Source organism: Haliotis cracherodii, unplaced genomic scaffold, assembly GCF_022045235.1.
Source record: "Haliotis cracherodii isolate W230 unplaced genomic scaffold, xgHalCrac1.p SCAF_9, whole genome shotgun sequence".
NCBI lineage: Eukaryota > Metazoa > Mollusca > Gastropoda > Lepetellida > Haliotidae > Haliotis > Haliotis cracherodii.
The window spans coordinates 18,581,986-18,599,173 of record NW_027266343.1 but is presented as its reverse complement, the minus strand read 5'-3'; the positions used below and the strand labels follow the sequence as shown (position 1 = coordinate 18,599,173).

The 17,188-nt window shown below is 40.6% G+C and overlaps 1 protein-coding gene across 2 annotated transcripts in view; it reads left to right on the top strand.

Moving 5' to 3' along the window:
• Nucleotides 1-16,021, top strand: part of LOC139452497 (galactocerebrosidase-like) — a 28,840-nt gene extending 12,819 nt beyond the window's left edge. For both annotated transcript variants that reach the window (XM_071233994.1, XM_071233995.1), the window contains exons 7-18: nucleotides 278-411; nucleotides 852-969; nucleotides 4,353-4,390; nucleotides 4,687-4,811; nucleotides 6,038-6,177; nucleotides 6,892-6,981; nucleotides 7,626-7,712; nucleotides 9,563-9,704; nucleotides 10,202-10,379; nucleotides 11,162-11,331; nucleotides 11,928-12,004; nucleotides 13,004-16,021. In XM_071233994.1, coding sequence (XP_071090095.1) covers nucleotides 278-411; nucleotides 852-969; nucleotides 4,353-4,390; nucleotides 4,687-4,811; nucleotides 6,038-6,177; nucleotides 6,892-6,981; nucleotides 7,626-7,712; nucleotides 9,563-9,704; nucleotides 10,202-10,379; nucleotides 11,162-11,331; nucleotides 11,928-12,004; nucleotides 13,004-13,195 — 1,491 coding nt within the window. In that variant the 3' untranslated portion in view covers nucleotides 13,196-16,021. The remainder of the gene's footprint in view (nucleotides 1-277; nucleotides 412-851; nucleotides 970-4,352; nucleotides 4,391-4,686; nucleotides 4,812-6,037; nucleotides 6,178-6,891; nucleotides 6,982-7,625; nucleotides 7,713-9,562; nucleotides 9,705-10,201; nucleotides 10,380-11,161; nucleotides 11,332-11,927; nucleotides 12,005-13,003) is intronic.
• The last annotated feature ends 1,167 nt before the right edge of the window (nucleotides 16,022-17,188 follow it).

Sequence of the window (17,188 nt, the reverse complement as noted above, 5' to 3'; positions counted from 1 at the left end):
TTAGTTGAAAGTCACCCTATAGATATAGATATAGATATGTTTTGGATGCACTTAATTTAGTCTCCTCAGGAAAGGGAATATTTTATAGCAATACTTCCTCTATTATAGGGAATTCAATCCTTACAAAACAGGCACCTGCACTAGAGTAAGATAATATCCTTATTATCATTGTTTGTCTCTTTTTCAAACTTTTCACCAATTTTGTAAGCGTGATTGTCAGCAACCAGCAACCATTACTCCTATTTGTTCTGGGATTGATGTGGAGCCTCTTTTTCAGACACTGAGGAAAACATTGGATAGTAATGGCTTGCAGAACACCAGAATCATAGCTGCGGATTACTTCGGTTGGGACACCCTATCTGATGCCATCATAAACGATCCTGAATTATCAGTAGACATCTATGGAATTGGGTATGAATATTACATGAATGTTATGGGTTAATGGGAAAATTTTATTGACAATAGCTGCAAAACATTATCATAAACTTTTGGATGTATGGAAGTTTAGTTGAGAATGGCTTGAACTATGCCATATATGTTTATAACTACAATGTAGACTTGCTGAAATCTCATATACTTTATTCTGATTGCCACAATATGAAAAATATCACAATATTAAGGTCTGTAGTTGGACATTCTTGAAAAATGTTGTACACATTCAAAGGAAATGATATTAATGTTTTGTGTAATACAATGGAAACATCTCCTCAGTCTGCAGACAAGTACTGTGTTGTACTAATACATAGACTACAGATACAGTTCATCCTGAGAATTGTTACAACCATACCATTAAGCGTGTATGTTTTAGCTAGTTAATAGAGCATTGTTTCTCATCTCTCGTATGTTGCCAGTGTTCACTACCCCGGAACCACCAGCTCCCTCAAGGCCCTGGAGTCGGGCAAACAGCTGTGGTCATCCGAGGACTACAGTACTAACGATGATTTCGTTGGAGGAGGCTGCTGGGCAAGAGTATGTATGGGAAGATCAGCTACATTTCTTGTGGTGATTCTGTGGCAGTGTGGGTCCTCTGTAGCCGTCTTGTGGTGGGAGACACAATGGCTGCATAGTGCAGGGATTCTGGGGCAGTGTGGGTCCTCTGTAGCCTTCTTGTAGGAGGAGACACAATGGCTGCATAGTGCGGGGATTCTGTGGCAGTGTGGGTCCTCTGTAGCCCTCTTGTGGTGGGAGACACAATGGCTGCATAGTGCAGGGATTCTGGGGCAGTGTGGGTCCTCTGTAGCCTTCTTGTAGGAGGAGACACAATGGCTGCATAGTGCGGGGATTCTGTGGCAGTGTGGGTCCTCTGTAGCCCTCTTGTGGTGGGAGACACAATGGCTGCATAGTGCAGGGATTCTGGGGCAGTGTGGGTCCTCTGTAGCCCTCTTGTGGTGGAAGAAAACAATGGCTGCATAGTGCGGGGATTCTGGGGCAGTGTGGGTCCTCTGTAGCCATATTCTGGTGGAAGACACAATGGCTGCATAGTGCGGGATTCTGGGGCAGTGTGGGTCCTCTGTAGCCTTCTTGTAGTGGGAGACACAATGGCTGCATAGTACGGGGATTCTGGGGCACTGTTGGTCCTCTGTAGCCTTCTTGTGGGAGGAGACACAATGGCTGCATAGTACAGGGATATCTGGGGCAGTGTGGATCCTCTGTAGCCTTCTTGTGATGGGAGACACAATGGCTGCAAATTGCATTCTGGGGCAGTGTGGGTCCTCCGTAGCCGTCTTGTGGTGGGAGACACAATGGCTGCAAATTGCCTTCTGTGGCAGTGTGGGTCCTCCGTAGCCGTCTTGTGGTGGGAGACACAATGGCTGCATAGTACAGGGATTCTGGGGCAGTGTGGGTCCTCTGTAGCCTTCTTGTGGTGGGATAAGACACAATGGCTGCAAATTGGTTTCTGGGGCAGTGTGGGTCCTCTGTAGGCTTCTTGTTGGAGGGACACAATGGCTGTTATGTATTTCTTTATAACTTGATAGTTGTTTTTCAGCTGGACAAGTTCTCTCATTATCCAAGTTATCGATCATAGAATATATATGACATGAATGTTACATTTGTCCCCATAGCAGTACTCAATTCCAATGTCTTAAGAGCCAACTAATGAGGATTGGGTGTTTTCTTGCCCCGATGACACTGATCATTGCTCATGATACATCCACTCACTAGACTAGTATGTCATCATAAAACAACATTCACTCACAGGGGTAACCTGAAACATTTTCCTGGGTTATTTTTTTTGGTGGTTCAGGGGACTCGGTGCCTTTAGTTGCACATGTCCCAGGTTATAAAACCGGGGTCCCAAGCTCCAAAAAGCAGAAATATAATACAGGTGATCATGTGATTTGGCATGCTCAAGTTTAAATAGATCTAGAGTTCCCAACTGAAACAAATCTACAGCTGCTAGCGCTAGAAGACTGTGAAGCAATCAACTGTGTATTAAATGTTTTTAATGTTTTTGTACGCAATTCATTTTAAATAGTACCAAATCTTGAAATAGCAGCATTCATTCCTGAACATGCACACTTAGTGTCCTAAAGGATGCACTCTATATTTCATTTGCATCCATTTTGTATATTTATGCATATGGCCACACATTTTTTATTTTTGGTTTCATGGGCACGCCACCTCTACTGAAAGGCAGTAGGTCAAAGACATAAATTAAACATAAAAATATTTATTTTTATTATGTCTCCCGCTAGTAATCAATGGTAATATGGACCCTCTTATACAAATAAAATATATTGTATATAAATTCCATGTCTACATCACTATCAGTGATTCAAGACGGCAGCTGCAGTTTTAAATCCATGGCATAATGACTTTCATTAAAATAATTAAATAAATGACATTGCTATTTATTTTTATTTGGCCTGATCTAGTGTTGAAAATCTGGAATAAATCCGTGAAACATAAGCTGAAAAAAGTGTGGCCTTTTGAATGCAGGATTGAGCTGATGTTACAGACTGTTTTGGATGAGGGTTGGTTCCAATATGAGCTGATGTTACAGACGGTGTTTTGGAGAGGGTAGGTTAATATGTGATCAGATGTTACAGACAGTGTTTTGGAGAGGGTTGGTTACTATGTGAGCTGATGTTACAGTCAGTGTTTGGGAGAGGGTTGGTTGTGATGTGAGCTGATGTTACAGACTGTGTTTGGGAGAGGGTTGGTTACTATGTGAGCTGATGTTACAGACAGTGTTTGGGAGAGGGTTGGTTACTATGTGATCAGATGTTACAGACAGTGTTTTGGAAAGGGTTGGTTACTATGTGAGCTGATGTTACAGACAGTGTTTTGGAGAGGGTTGGTTGCTATGTGAACTGATGTTACAGACAGTGTTTGGGAGAGGGTAGGTTAATATGGGATCAGATGTTACAGACAGTGTTTGGGAGAGGGTTGGTTACTATGTGATCAGATGTTACAGACAGTGTTTGGGAGAGGGTAGGTTACTATGTGATCAGATGTTACAGACAATGTTTGGGAGAGGGTTGGTTACTATGTGATCAGATGTTACAGACAGTGTTTGGGAGAGGGTAGGTTACTATGTGATCAGATGTTACAGACAATGTTTGGGAGAGGGTTGGTTACTATGTGATCAGATGTTACAGACAATGTTTGGGAGAGGGTAGGTTACTATGTGATCAGATGTTACAGACAATGTTTGGGAGAGGGTTGGTTACTATGTGATCAGATGTTACAGACAGTGTTTGGGAGAGGGTTGGTTGCAATGTGAGCTAATGTTACAGACAGTGTTTGGGAGAGGGTTGGTTGCAATGTGAGCTAATGTTACAGACAATGTTTGGGAGAGGGGTTGGTTGCTATGTGATCAGATGTTACAGACGGTGTTTGGATGAGGGTTGGTTGCTATGTGATCAGATGTTACAGACAGTGTTTGGGAGAGGATAGGTTACTATGTGATCAGATGTTACAGACAGTGTTTGGAAGAGGGTTGGTTACTATGTGATCAGATGTTACAGACAGTGTTTGGGAGAGAGTTGGTTACTATGTGATCAGATGTTACAGACGGTGTTTGGGAGAGGGTTGGTTGCTATATGATCAGATGTTACAGACAGTGTTTGGGAGAGGGTAGGTTACTATGTGATCAGATGTTACAGACAGTGTTTGGGAGAGGGTAGGTTACTATGTGATCAGATGTTACAGACAGTGTTTGGGAGAGGGTTGGTTACTTTGTGATCAGATGTTACAGACAGTGTTTGGGAGAGGGTTGGTTGCTATGTGAGCTGATGTTACGGACTGTTTGAAAGAGGGTTGGTTGTAATGTGAGCTGATGTTATGGACAGTGTTTGGGAGATGGTTGGTTGTGATGTGAGCTAATCTACAAATTGTATTTTTTTCAGCTCCTCAACCAGAATTATGTCAATGGATTTATGACAAGGTGAGCATTCCTGTGAAAGAGTTTTTGTTGAAATTGTTTTTATATTTTTATAATGTTTTAGTATGTATGTATTCATAGTATAACCCTCAGATATCCAAACAGTTTGTTATGATCAATCTTCACAATACATGCACAGATCTTAGTGGGGCGGTCTGTGCAATGGCCCTATTGTAGTTGATTATGATACAGCAACAGAAACTAGCAGTTTTAGTCAACTAGTCCTTTTAATGATAACATATAACATTGGGCAGTTTGGCAGGGACTATCAGACTATAGTTGTGTATCTATTTCTGTAGCACAATCTCCTGGGCGTTGTTAGCCAGCTGGTATGAAGGCCTGCCCTACTATGGAGATGGTCTGATGACTGCCATAGAGCCGTGGAGTGGACACTATGATCTGGCTAGTCCTCTATGGCTGACTGGTGAGTGCCATTATATAATACATATACAGCACCTACATATCGGGTGTGGAACTATGGAGTGGACACTATGATCTGGCTAGTCCTCTCTGGCTGACCGGTGAGTGCCATTATATAATACATATACAGCACCTACATATCGGGTGTGGACTTATGGAGTGGACACTATGATCTGGCTAGTCCTCTCTGGCTGACCGGTGAGTGCCATTATATAATACATATACAGCACCTACATATCGGGTGTGGACTTATGGAGTGGACACTATGATCTGGCTAGTCCTCTCTGGCTGACCGGTGAGTGCCATTATATAATACATATACAGCACCTACATATCGGGTGTGGACTTATGGAGTGGACACTATGATCTGGCTAGTCCTCTCTGGCTGACCGGTGAGTGCCATTATATAATACATATACAGCACCTACGTATCGGGTGTGGACTTATGGAGTGGACACTATGATCTGGCTAGTCCTCTCTGGCTGACCGGTGAGTGCCATTATATAATACATATACAGCACCTACGTATCAGGTGTGGAGCTATGGAGTGGACACTATGATCTGGCTAGTCCTCTCTGGCTGACCGGTGAGTGCCATTATATAATACATATACAGCACATACATATCGGGTGTGGACTTATGGAGTGGACACTATGATCTGGCTAGTCCTCTCTGGCTGACTGGTGAGTGCCATTATATAATACATATACAGCACCTACGTATCAGGTGTGGAACTATGGAGTGGACACTATGATCTGGCTAGTCCTCCCTGGCTGACCAGTGAGTGCCATTATATAATACATATACAGCATCTACGTATCAGGTGTGGAACTATGGAGTGGACACTATGATCTGGCTAGTCCTCTCTGGCTGACCGGTGAGTGCCATTATATAATACATATACAGCACCTACATATCAGGTGTGGAGCTGTGGAGTGGACACTATGATCTGGTTAGTCCTCTATGGCTGACTGGTGAGTGCCATTATATAATACATATACAGCACCTACGTATCAGGTGTGGAGCTGTGGAGTGGACACTATGATCTGGTTAGTCCTCTCTGGCTGACAAAACTGCTTTACAAAGTAACAAATACCTTCCTCTCAATGCATTGTAATCACCTCTTTAATATTTTACTTTTATTTTCAAAAACTTAGTGGAATGCATTATTCAGCAAATATGAATGGTATATTTGCAAGGTATCATTAAGAGTTCCATTTTTCCTTGCAGCACACACAACTCAGTTCACCAGTGTTGGTTGGCGGTATCTGAGTCATGGCTGGGGGGTGGGGCACCTGTCAGGAGGGGGGACCTACGTTGCCCTGGTCAGCCCTGATGGGAAGGACTTCACTATTGTCATAGAGACTATGGTAAGACATGGAGGCTGATGCTTCATCAACATAATTAGCAGGGGTAGAAACTAACATATTTAGTCCACTGGTCCTTATAATGATAACATATAGCAAAACCCTTAAATATGGCAAATTTCTTCTACAAGTCCTTATGATACCTTAACTTTTGGGCAGTTTGGCAAGGACAACAGGACAAGTGCCAATTTCTAACGCTGGTTAGGTACTCGCCCTGGGGAAGTGAAGGTTGAAAACCTTCTCCTCTGTCTTGACGCTATAGTTAAAACACAACTCCGAAGTTTTGGTGTTTGTAATAACTCTGGATATCCATGGTAACAGGGACCAGTGCTAGCAACGGGTTTTATCATCCTATCAAGCTGAGGAGGAGTGGTTTATCTATCTTTGATACAGACAAATAACGATCAAATGTGTCTGAGTCTTTTGACCAGATATGTGATGTTTCGAGCCCACACAAGTAATTGAGTTGTTTGTCCCCCATAAAGAAGGAGACTCGGCCAGTATCTAGTCTACTTTGCATGTCAAGTACAAGTTTCTCATGACAGCCACAAGCATGTTAAGTTATTACATATTCTACAAGAAACACCCCAAAACAATGGATGACATCACAGGAGGTTTCTAAACCCAGTTGTTTCCAAGGCACTGTCTTGAGGAAATCCTTGGGGTTTACTCAATGGCGGAACATAGCAGTAATAACATGATATTGTTTTCATTTAGAGCCACAACCACTCTTTGTGCATCAGACCAGCTTTACCACCATACACTGTGGTCCCGCAAGATGTTACATTTGTCTTCAATGGAAGTTATGTAAGTGTTTTTTGTTCTTACCCATTAAGAATTTTGCAATTTCACCATATGATGAAACAATACATTTCCATGTAGACCCTGAAATTGTTTGATTGACCTTGAATATTGACTCGTCACATGATCAGTATTGACCTGTCATGGGATGAATATTAACACATCTGCTAGTGAACAAGATGGCATCTAGAAAACTAACATTTTACAGTTTGCAGCTAAGTTACTGTAATGAAACAGAGAACAGATAAAGGCTTCATAAACTCTCAAGTAAATTTTGATGTAACAAAACTAATGATTACTCTTGACAAGGTTAAGATGCGAAAACACGGACCCTCGGAACTGATCCCTTCAGCGGTTAGACCACTTCAGCTGTTAGGTCCTTGGGGCCTTGGGGCCTTGGGTGCTTGTTTTCGCATATTGACCTTCTCAAAGAGTAATTACATGTATAATAAGAAATGCAAGAAGTTGAATATTGTTTCTCTTTAACAGGCCTGCTTTTGTTTAGAGCAGAGATTATATAACCAACAACTGAATGAATTGACTATGATTCATATTTGGAATAGCAAATAAATATGAAGTATTCTTCATGATGTTTAATATCATAATTACGTGATGTGTCTTAAGGATTGTTTCTTTTGCTGTCATTTCAGTCAAGTATAAAGAAGTTATATCCGTGGTTTTCGCAGCTAAATTTCACTGGAGAGTCCACATTATTCCACCAACAAATGCCCATTCCAGTAAGTGAATTATGTTGTAGGTATTTGTAAGTAAATGACCAAATCGTTTATTATTATCCCCCGCCGCGCGAAAGCGCGAAGCGGGGGATATAGTATTCACGACCGTCCGTACGTCCGTCCGTACGTCCCACCTGCTTGTTGCCGCGATATCTCAAGAACTAAACACTGGATTGTCTTCATATTTGGAACTATGGTGTATATACAGACTCCGCAGACACCAGTCGGTTTTGGTGACCTTGACCCCATTTTCAAGGTCACAGCAGGCATATCTGCTTTTGGAGTTGGAAAACGGTGTTGCCGCAATATCTCAAGAACTAATCTCTGGAATGTCTTCATATTTGGAACTATGGTGTATATACAGACTCCGCAGACACCAGTCGGTTTTGGTGACCTTGACCTCATTTTCAAGGTCACAGCAGGCATATCTGCTTTTGGAGTTGGAAAACGGTGTTGCCGCAATATCTCAAGAACTAATCTCTGGATTGTCTTCATATTTGTAACTATGGTGTATATACAGACTCCGCAGACACCAGTCAGTTTTGGTGACCTTGACCCCATTTTCAAGGTCACAGCAGGCAAATCTGCTTTTGGAGTTGGAAAACAGTGTTGCCGCGATATCTCAAGAACTAATCTCTGGATTGTCTTCATATTTGGAACTATGGTGTATATACAGACTCCGCAGACACCAGTCGGTTTTGGTGACCTTGACCCCATTTTCAAGGTCACAGCAGGCATATCTGCTTTTGGAGTTGGAAAACGGTGTTGCCGCAATATCTCAAGAACTAATCTCTGGAATGTCTTCATATTTGGAACTATGGTGTATATACAGACTCCGCAGACACCAGTCGGTTTTGGTCACCTTGATCCCATTTTCAAGGTCACAGCAGGCAAATCTGCTTTTGGAGTTAGAAAACAGTGTTGCCGCGATATCTCAAGAACTAATCGCTGGATTGTCTTCATATTTGGAACTATAGTGTATATACAGACACCGCATACACCTGTCAGATTTGGTGACCTTGACCCCATTTTCAAGGTCACAGCAGGCAAATCTGTTTTTGGAGTTGGAAAACGGTGTTGCCACAATATCTCAAGAACTAATCGCTGGATTGTCTGCATATTTGGTACTATGGTGTACAGGCGGGGGATATTTCGTCACTCTGTGACAAATACTTGTTAAAATCTTTTTTAAGATGAGTCATGTTTTCATGATCATGAGAAATGTTAGTGTGCCTGATGAAGGCAGGGAGGCCGAAAGCTTGACTATGTTTATTTTGAATTTATTTTAATTTTGGAAACAAAAGTAGATTTTATTAAATTAAAAAATATTTCCTAAGGCAAAAAAATAATAGTCTTGGTTCTCAGGCACCGCCCACATCATCATAAAGTTCACCGCATGTTTCATTTTAATTTCCATTTTAAAAAAACAAACAAACAAATCCTTAAAAATTCCAAGTCCAATTGTAGTCAAATACTGTATTCCAGTTTTTTACTCATCAAGGAAATACATTTATGTAGGGAGGCCCTTTCCCAGGTTGATTGTACACAATTGTCTATTTGGTTACACAACTGTTTATTTGGTTACATACTCATTTGAACAACAGAAAATAAAGACATCACCCGCCCGCACTATATTTTAAAAAAACATTGCCTGAAAACCAATTCTTTTATTTTTTTAAGCCTAATTTGACTGCACCTAGCTTGGAATCCCAGATAACTCCCTGTTATTTGACACAGATTGCAGGGAAAAGGACATTCACTGACTCGTTCAAAGTTCAAGACTATGTTAATGTTTGATAGAGGAAATCAGGACACTTAACAATATTTGCATCTACTATGTTGATTGTTTGCAGGTGATTGATGGCCAGATAAGGTTTAAACTGGGTGTAGATCAGGTACTGACCTTGACAACAGTTGCTACAGGCAACAGGGGCCAGTATGCACCCCCTCCACCATCCAAACCATTCCCACTTCCGTACTCTGTCAACTTTGAAGGTAAGCAAATACTTCAGTCTCTTGTATCTAAAAACTAAATCAACTTGCATTTTCAGCTTTATTCAAAATACTTCAATGAGAAAATGTGTGGATATTTTCTGGCCTCCTAAGACTAATTTGGTCTTATGTCTGGAATGAATTTGTAGTGAATGAGATGGACATGATAAGTTATTTAAGAGCTCTATTATCTGGTTCCAAGTAATGCCTGCTAGCATCAACTTGCACTATTGGGAAATTAAGATGTCCTACTGGTGCCAGGCATTTGACTAAGGATCTGTATACACATCTAGTCACAAATAATATATCATTATTATCATCCACGAAAAGTCTTATTTCTTAGCCAATATTTTATCTTTTAATTTTACATCAAATCATTGTGTTTCCCCTCTTGAATTCAAAGGATCTACCACACTCAGACCTATAAAGTTTATGTGATTGCTGGTGAATAATTTTTCTTTAAAACTCACAGAACTAATGTCTCTCGTTCTGTTCCTCAGAGACCAGTGTCTACCAGGCCCCAGCTGTGTTTGCCCAGCAGATTGGATCATTTGAGGTGGCAGATGTTGGGGGCACACATGGCCATGTGTTGAGGCAGATGACTCTACAGAAACCTGTAGCCTGGTGTACAGCTGACTCAATAGGCATGGGGTTCACCATCCTTGGCAGTTCCCACTGGTAGGCATCATAGTAGAGACGTCTGTAGTCTGGTGACTTGCTGACTCTCTAGGCTTGTGTTCGCCATCCTTGGCAGTTCCCACTGGTAGGCATCATAGTAGAGACGTTGGTTGGTTGGTTTGTTGTTTAACGCCGCACTCAGCAATATTACAGCTGTGACTTGCTGACTCTATAGACATGGGGTTCACCATCCTTGGCAGTTCCCACTGGTAGGCATCATAGTAGAGATGTCTGTAGTCTGGTGACTTGCTGACTCTATAGACATGGGGTTCACCATCCTTGGCAGTTCCCACTGGTAGGCATCATAGTAGAGATGTCTGTAGTCTGGTGACTTGCTGACTCTATAGGCATGGGGTTCACCATCCTTGGCAGTTCCCACTGGTAGGCATCATAGTAGAGATGTCTGTAGTCTGGTGACTTGCTGACTCTATAGGCATGGGGTTCACCATCCTTGGCAGTTCCCACTGGTAGGCATCATAGTAGAGACGTCTGTAGTCTGGTGACTTGCTGACTCTATAGACATGGGGTTCACCATCCTTGGCAGTTCCCACTGGTAGGCATCATAGTAGAGATGTCTGTAGTCTGGTGACTTGCTGACTCTATAGGCATGGGGTTCACCATCCTTGGCAGTTCCCACTGGTAGGCATCATAGTAGGGATGTCTGTAGCAAAGACAGAATTGTCAGAGACATTATAATAAGTTAAACTATTTTCATATTATATTTGTCTGTGGCTGATTGAATATGTAAACCCCAAGCAACATGTCCCGTCCGTTTGTTCCAGGAGTGACATCTTTGTACAAGCCGACATCCAGGCCCCGAACAACAGCAACGTCAGTGCAATCTATGTAGCAGCCCGAGTCACTCAGGCAGGGTGTCAGTCTAACATGGCCAAGGGAGTCTTCCTGTTCATCAACCCTCAAAAGAAACTGTATATCCTGTCAAGCTCTATCAGTAAGTTGCTTTAACCTTGTTCAGTGTGGGGGCATGGGTGGCCTAGTCAGCTAAGGCGCCGCGATTCGCTGTGCAGAGTTGCATCCCTTGAGCATACCCTTGTTAGTTTTGACATAAAGTGACACATTAGAAATGTCTCTTCTTTACGTACATACTTCTCTGTATGTTTCTATGGTTCGCGTTTCTTTTGGCGGTGAGTATAGTTGATAGACCTGTGATGTTCACTACAATGTGTAATTGATCACAAACATTTCAAATATCATATTTTGTATGGATAAAAATTCTTCTTGCCATATACACATTAACTCCATGTAGCACCTAACCTTCCTATAGAGTTCCCATGTGGCTCGCTTGAAACAACAAACATTTTGATCCCTGATGTATGAAGTGTGATTTGGTACGTTCACTGGAATGCCAAGAACTGATTTGACTTTGTGGCGACTGTAACCATGGTAACATGGGTCATCAGCTGGTGACCAGGTCAACCTCTAGGTTAATCCGCCACCCTGCACTGTGTTAACACTGTCTAATACTGTTAGTGTTAACGCTGTCTAACACTGTTATTGATAATTATATGTGTATATGTTGGTCTTCAGGTTTAATTGGCATCTTGGCGACAGGAAATCTTGAAACCCTCAACAAAGACTGGAATACAGTGTCACTCCTGACTATGGTATGTGTTTGCTATGCTGTTAGTTCCGGTCGGTTTGTATCCCTCTTAGGCCTGCATGTATGACCAGTTGTAGGTCATATTTGTTGACCAACTGTGTCCTCCATGTGCAACCTCAAGCTCTTCTTGTCGTATGGTCATTTTGTTTCATCTATTACAAGTAATCTCCTTGTCTGTGTAGTCTAGGGTGAGATGAGGTGTGGTGAAATAGGGTTTAACAGTATTATTGCATTTAGCAAAATGCAAGCGTGTTGGGTTGACTACTTGTACAAGTCTGGACTAATGCCGAGTTTATAGTGCTAGCCCACTGAGATACCATGCCGCAGTTTAACATGAATACCCCACTCTCAGACACAGTATACTGACTCCAAGCCGACCAGTCCTTTGTTTTAGCCCCTTAATGCCGAGAGCCAGACAGAATAGTACCATGTTTTGTTCATCCATTAACCATGCTAAGATCTTGTCATCAGCGGTTCGTGCCCCATATTCACTCTGATAAATTATCCTTTATCACTTAAACCTAGATTGTGGTTTTCACCAAGATGGTAAACATCTTTCAACACGCTTCTATTTGAGACTCTGCGCAGATGCATGATACCGGAGTTACTTTGACTCAAAAGATGTGTAAAGTCTCCCACATTAAATTGAAATTAATTGGCTAGTCCGGTGTCAAACCCAGACTCCCTCTCTCACCCTCTTGTGGATGATAGGTCCGCCTGATAGTGTTGATGATGGATTGTTTTGCCTCCCCCTCCAAAGGGAGGGGAAAAAATATTTGGGGCTTGGTTTCCGTTCACGTCAACGTTTCCATCCTAGTCACTACTTAAAAACCGTTCAGCTTTTTTCATCGAAAATTTGCATGTGCATTACTCATCAGCTTAACTGGTGCCTTTTGCTATGTTGAATTTTTTCTCTGGTCTAATCACTGTGATGGCGTTGAAATATTGCTGCATTAAGCAATGTTCACTTCACTCACTCTTGTATTGTGTCTGTGTATGACAGGGAAACAGTGCAGTGGGATCTCTGAATGGGCAAATGATCTTCAACTACACCACCCTACCAACCTCAGTGCAGTCAGGATTTGTTGGCATGGGAACAGGATCTCTAGACTATGCTGACTTTGATAATGTGAGGATTGCCAGTGCCAGAGATGGGCTACACTACGTGAAAAATAGAAAACTAAATATAAGTTAGATACCATATATGTATTTCAAGTAAGCTCTAAAATAATTCTATTTTGATGTTGTATATTGTTAAGAATGACTTCATGTTTAGGTCATTATGATTATTTTAATTGTTGACTCATACATTCCACATATATTTTCTTGCCTGTTGTCATGAGTTTTATCTCAGATTGCTCACAGAAATATTCCAAAATGCCAAGATCTTTTGTCTTGCCAATTTGACATGAAGAATGTTTGCCATAATTTTGCACAAATGATTGAAAGTACTTATATACATGTATTTATATAATAAGGATAACTTGTTTTTATCTAGGGAAAACATGTACATGTATAATGAATCCTTCAGTATTATACAGGAGCTAACCTGCAGGTTTTAGATTGGCCATATTTTTAGGCCATTGACTTTGTGTTCTCATTTTTTCTCAAACTTAGCAATGATAACATGATTGTAAAAGTGCCATTCAAAATTTAAATTTCCATCATCCACATTCTTACTACCTCAGTATCTAAGAAACCGACATCATGATGTGGGAATGGGATAAGGGAACCTTTAGAATCTAAAATGTTGGTGATAATGCTACATCTTCCTTTCAAGAAGTCTGGTCAGAACAGTCAGTTCAGCTTGGGATATCAGCTCTCTTTATGATCACACTTATGCAAATACTTTAAAAAATTATCCTTGCCATTCATAACTCGATGAACTGAAAAGGACTATTATAAACCTATCACTGCATTAACCTATATTGCATTAGGTTCAGGACATGCACGGGTAAAACAAGTAACCAGCTCATCTTTCAAACCCAGGTTTTGAAGAGGTTCTCTTCCAAACCTAGATTTTGAAATGGGTCACTTCTAAACCTGCTTTGAGGTTTTAAATTTCAACTGTGATACCCAGGCTTCACAATTAACATTTTATGAACTTGCCTCTTGAGGTGAACACAATTGTGTTTGGTGATTGGTTAATAGTCATATATTGTGTTAAGTTTTGTAACCCACTATTTTCCCACTGAGCTACCAAGGCGGATGATGAGATGTTGTTCAATTTAACATGTCATGACTCCAGCTAGTCCATGTTGCACGTGTTTTTTCTCTCGCTTTGAGTGAATTCCTTTTAAGTTGGACCCGTGAAGATTCCGGGTTAGAAAAGGTCTTCAGCAACCCATGCTTGCCGTAAAAGGCGACTAACGGGTTCGGGTGGTCAGGCTCGCTGACTTGGTTGATGCATGTCATCGATCCCACATTGCAGGGAACGATGCTCATGATATCAATCACTGGATTGTCTGGTCCAGACCAGATTATTTACAGACCGCCGTCATATAGCTGGTATATTGCTGAGTGCGGCGTTAAACAACAAACCAACCAACCAACCTTTTAAGTTGGATAAGACATGCCTCCGAGGTTTTTGTTGAAAATGCAAAACCTTGAGCTCTTTTTCCTTGTTCACAGTTTTACAATTTCAACCAAAACCACGGAGGCAAGTTTTATCCTATACTTCCTTAATGTTGCATGTATTCAAGTCCATTAGAAGAAGTCATTGTAGATATAAAGGCAGGTATTCCAAAGAAAGTGCCTTTGGCAGTCAAATTGGCAATATCATTATTTTGTTCAAAATTGGGAAAGTTTTTATTATGCAACATTCAGAGAAATTAATGTTGTATTTTAAAATCTCTTTCAGTTCAATAATCTTCTTTATTGATCAAATTATCAGTGAAATACTCTTCAAAGCAATTATATTAGTTATAACTGCAATAGCAGCTAGCGTGAATTGGGATGAGGTTCTTTATATGAGTTTCAAAATTTGCTGCAACAGATCAAGGTAAATCCCAGAAAGGAGCGTCCTACAGTTGGTTGAGAAGTAGACAAAAGGAGGGAAATGACACATTAGACAAAAGTAGTGCAGTACATGGACATGGTGTGTGTTTCTTGTTTTTTATATTATGTGTTCACGTTAAGTATTGGGGCATCACATGGTATATATTTGTATTGATGTATCATTAGATCTAGTGTTGCAATGTGTTTTGTATTAGATTTTACAGAGGTTAGATATGTGGCCACATATACGGGTTGATTCTACTTTCAATACTCAAGTTGTCATCTACTCAACCTAACAGTCTGTACCATAAGCTGTTCTTGTTGTCATGTCAGGGTAATACATAGCTACTTCCTAGAAACTTTTACATCAGCAGCAGACAATGGCTACTCAATCCAGTCTTACAGAACTGGATTGGTCATTGTTCATATGTCGTGTTCATGAAACTGCTTCCTGTGTGCAAGTTGTACAAATCATGCAGAATATTCTAGACCGGAATGAGCTGTACCTGTTGACAGGGCTGCTGGAATAGCTGGTACTCACTCATACTTGTACATAACCAAGATTTTTAGTTCTTTTTTTGTGTGTAAAGAATCTACACCAGTGCATCTCAACCTACAATAAAACCTACATCTTATCCTGAACTGGTGTATGAATGATCTCACCTAGAGTTTTTTTAGGCCATCTGTGTAATTTTTTGTGTTTTTTTTCATCTCCCATCAGCCCTAAATTACCTGCTGAAATATGTTTAAAAGTGTTTGTTTATCCACCTATTTGTATGTTAGAATGTATGTCATCCTCCTTGGTAAAATAGATTAACAAGCATCCTGTTGCACGTAAAAGGATATTTGAAGAAGAGAATGAAGTTAGTAATTATTTTTGGCCCTTACCTTTTTCCATCTTTCAAGTTCTCAACACTAAGCAGTAATTCAGCAACCTGTGATAAGAAAACCTATCACTTGCATGCTCAACAAAAGGTTGGTTCTTGTTTGTTATTGCTTTTTTGACTGCTTTTGGTTGTTTCAGGTTTTTTGGGGGGAGGGGGGGTGTTGGGGTTGTACATCTTTTACACTGATCATGCAGATGATGAACACAAAATAACAATGATCTGGTGAGTTTGGCTTAATGCCAGTATTGCAGTGATGTACACAAAATAACATGGATGGTGCTCTAAACAATTAGAGTACCATTTCAAAGATGGCCACCAAGAATTTCATACTGATATACCACTGTGATGTGTTAACTGATTGATTATTGATTGATCTGTACAGTTATGACCTCACAAAATATTAATTCAGTGGCTTTTCACTGATTGCAATATTTTTCCTAAAGATTTTTCTGTCAGTGTAAAATAATTCAGCTTTTTATCCTGTTTCTGTTAGGTCATATCACGTAAATGATCATTCAGTATAGCTTTTGTTCAATTAGCATGGACATGATGGATCAGGAGAATTTCAGAAATAACTGTGCAGCATCTTATATATTGTCTTAGTAGCAAGGGCTGCATTTTTATCTCACCTCACTGAAAGTCAAGTGAGCTTATTTTTTAGGCTGTTGTTGACAAAAAAAAATCGCTGAAGAAATCAATCTTGATGGAGTTGAAACTTGTAGGTGACGGATGACAAAGTAAACACAATGTATGGATAACATGTGCTTCACAATGGTGTATGTTGAAACATAGCTATTACAGTGAAATAATTCAACTTGAACTGTGTGTTCCCATCAAGAAATCATAGCAGCCATATTGAAAAGCTGGCCATGTTGAAAAACCATTATTACACTGCCAGTGTCTTTCAAAAAGTGATATAATTTGATATATGTGAGATGACATAATATATTGTTCAAAGAATTTCAGCAGACCTGGGCCCAGTTGCACAAACCGATCTTAGTGCTACGACTATTGTAAGCCTATGTTAAAGAATGGGATTTACAAACATCTTAGTGATAAGATTGCTTTGTGCAAGTGGGCCCAGGTCTGAATTTTTGTTTGGATGTTTGTTTCAAGGTTCCAACATTGGAATTTCAATGTGGTCGCCAGGTATAAAAATAAAAAACTTCTTATCAAAAACTTAAAGGGACAGGGGTCTGAAACTTGATGGATGATATGGTAACCTTGTGTGGTACGAAGTTTTTCAAGACATTTGAAATCAAGTATGGCTGCCAGTGGCCATATTGAAAAATACCAAAACAATT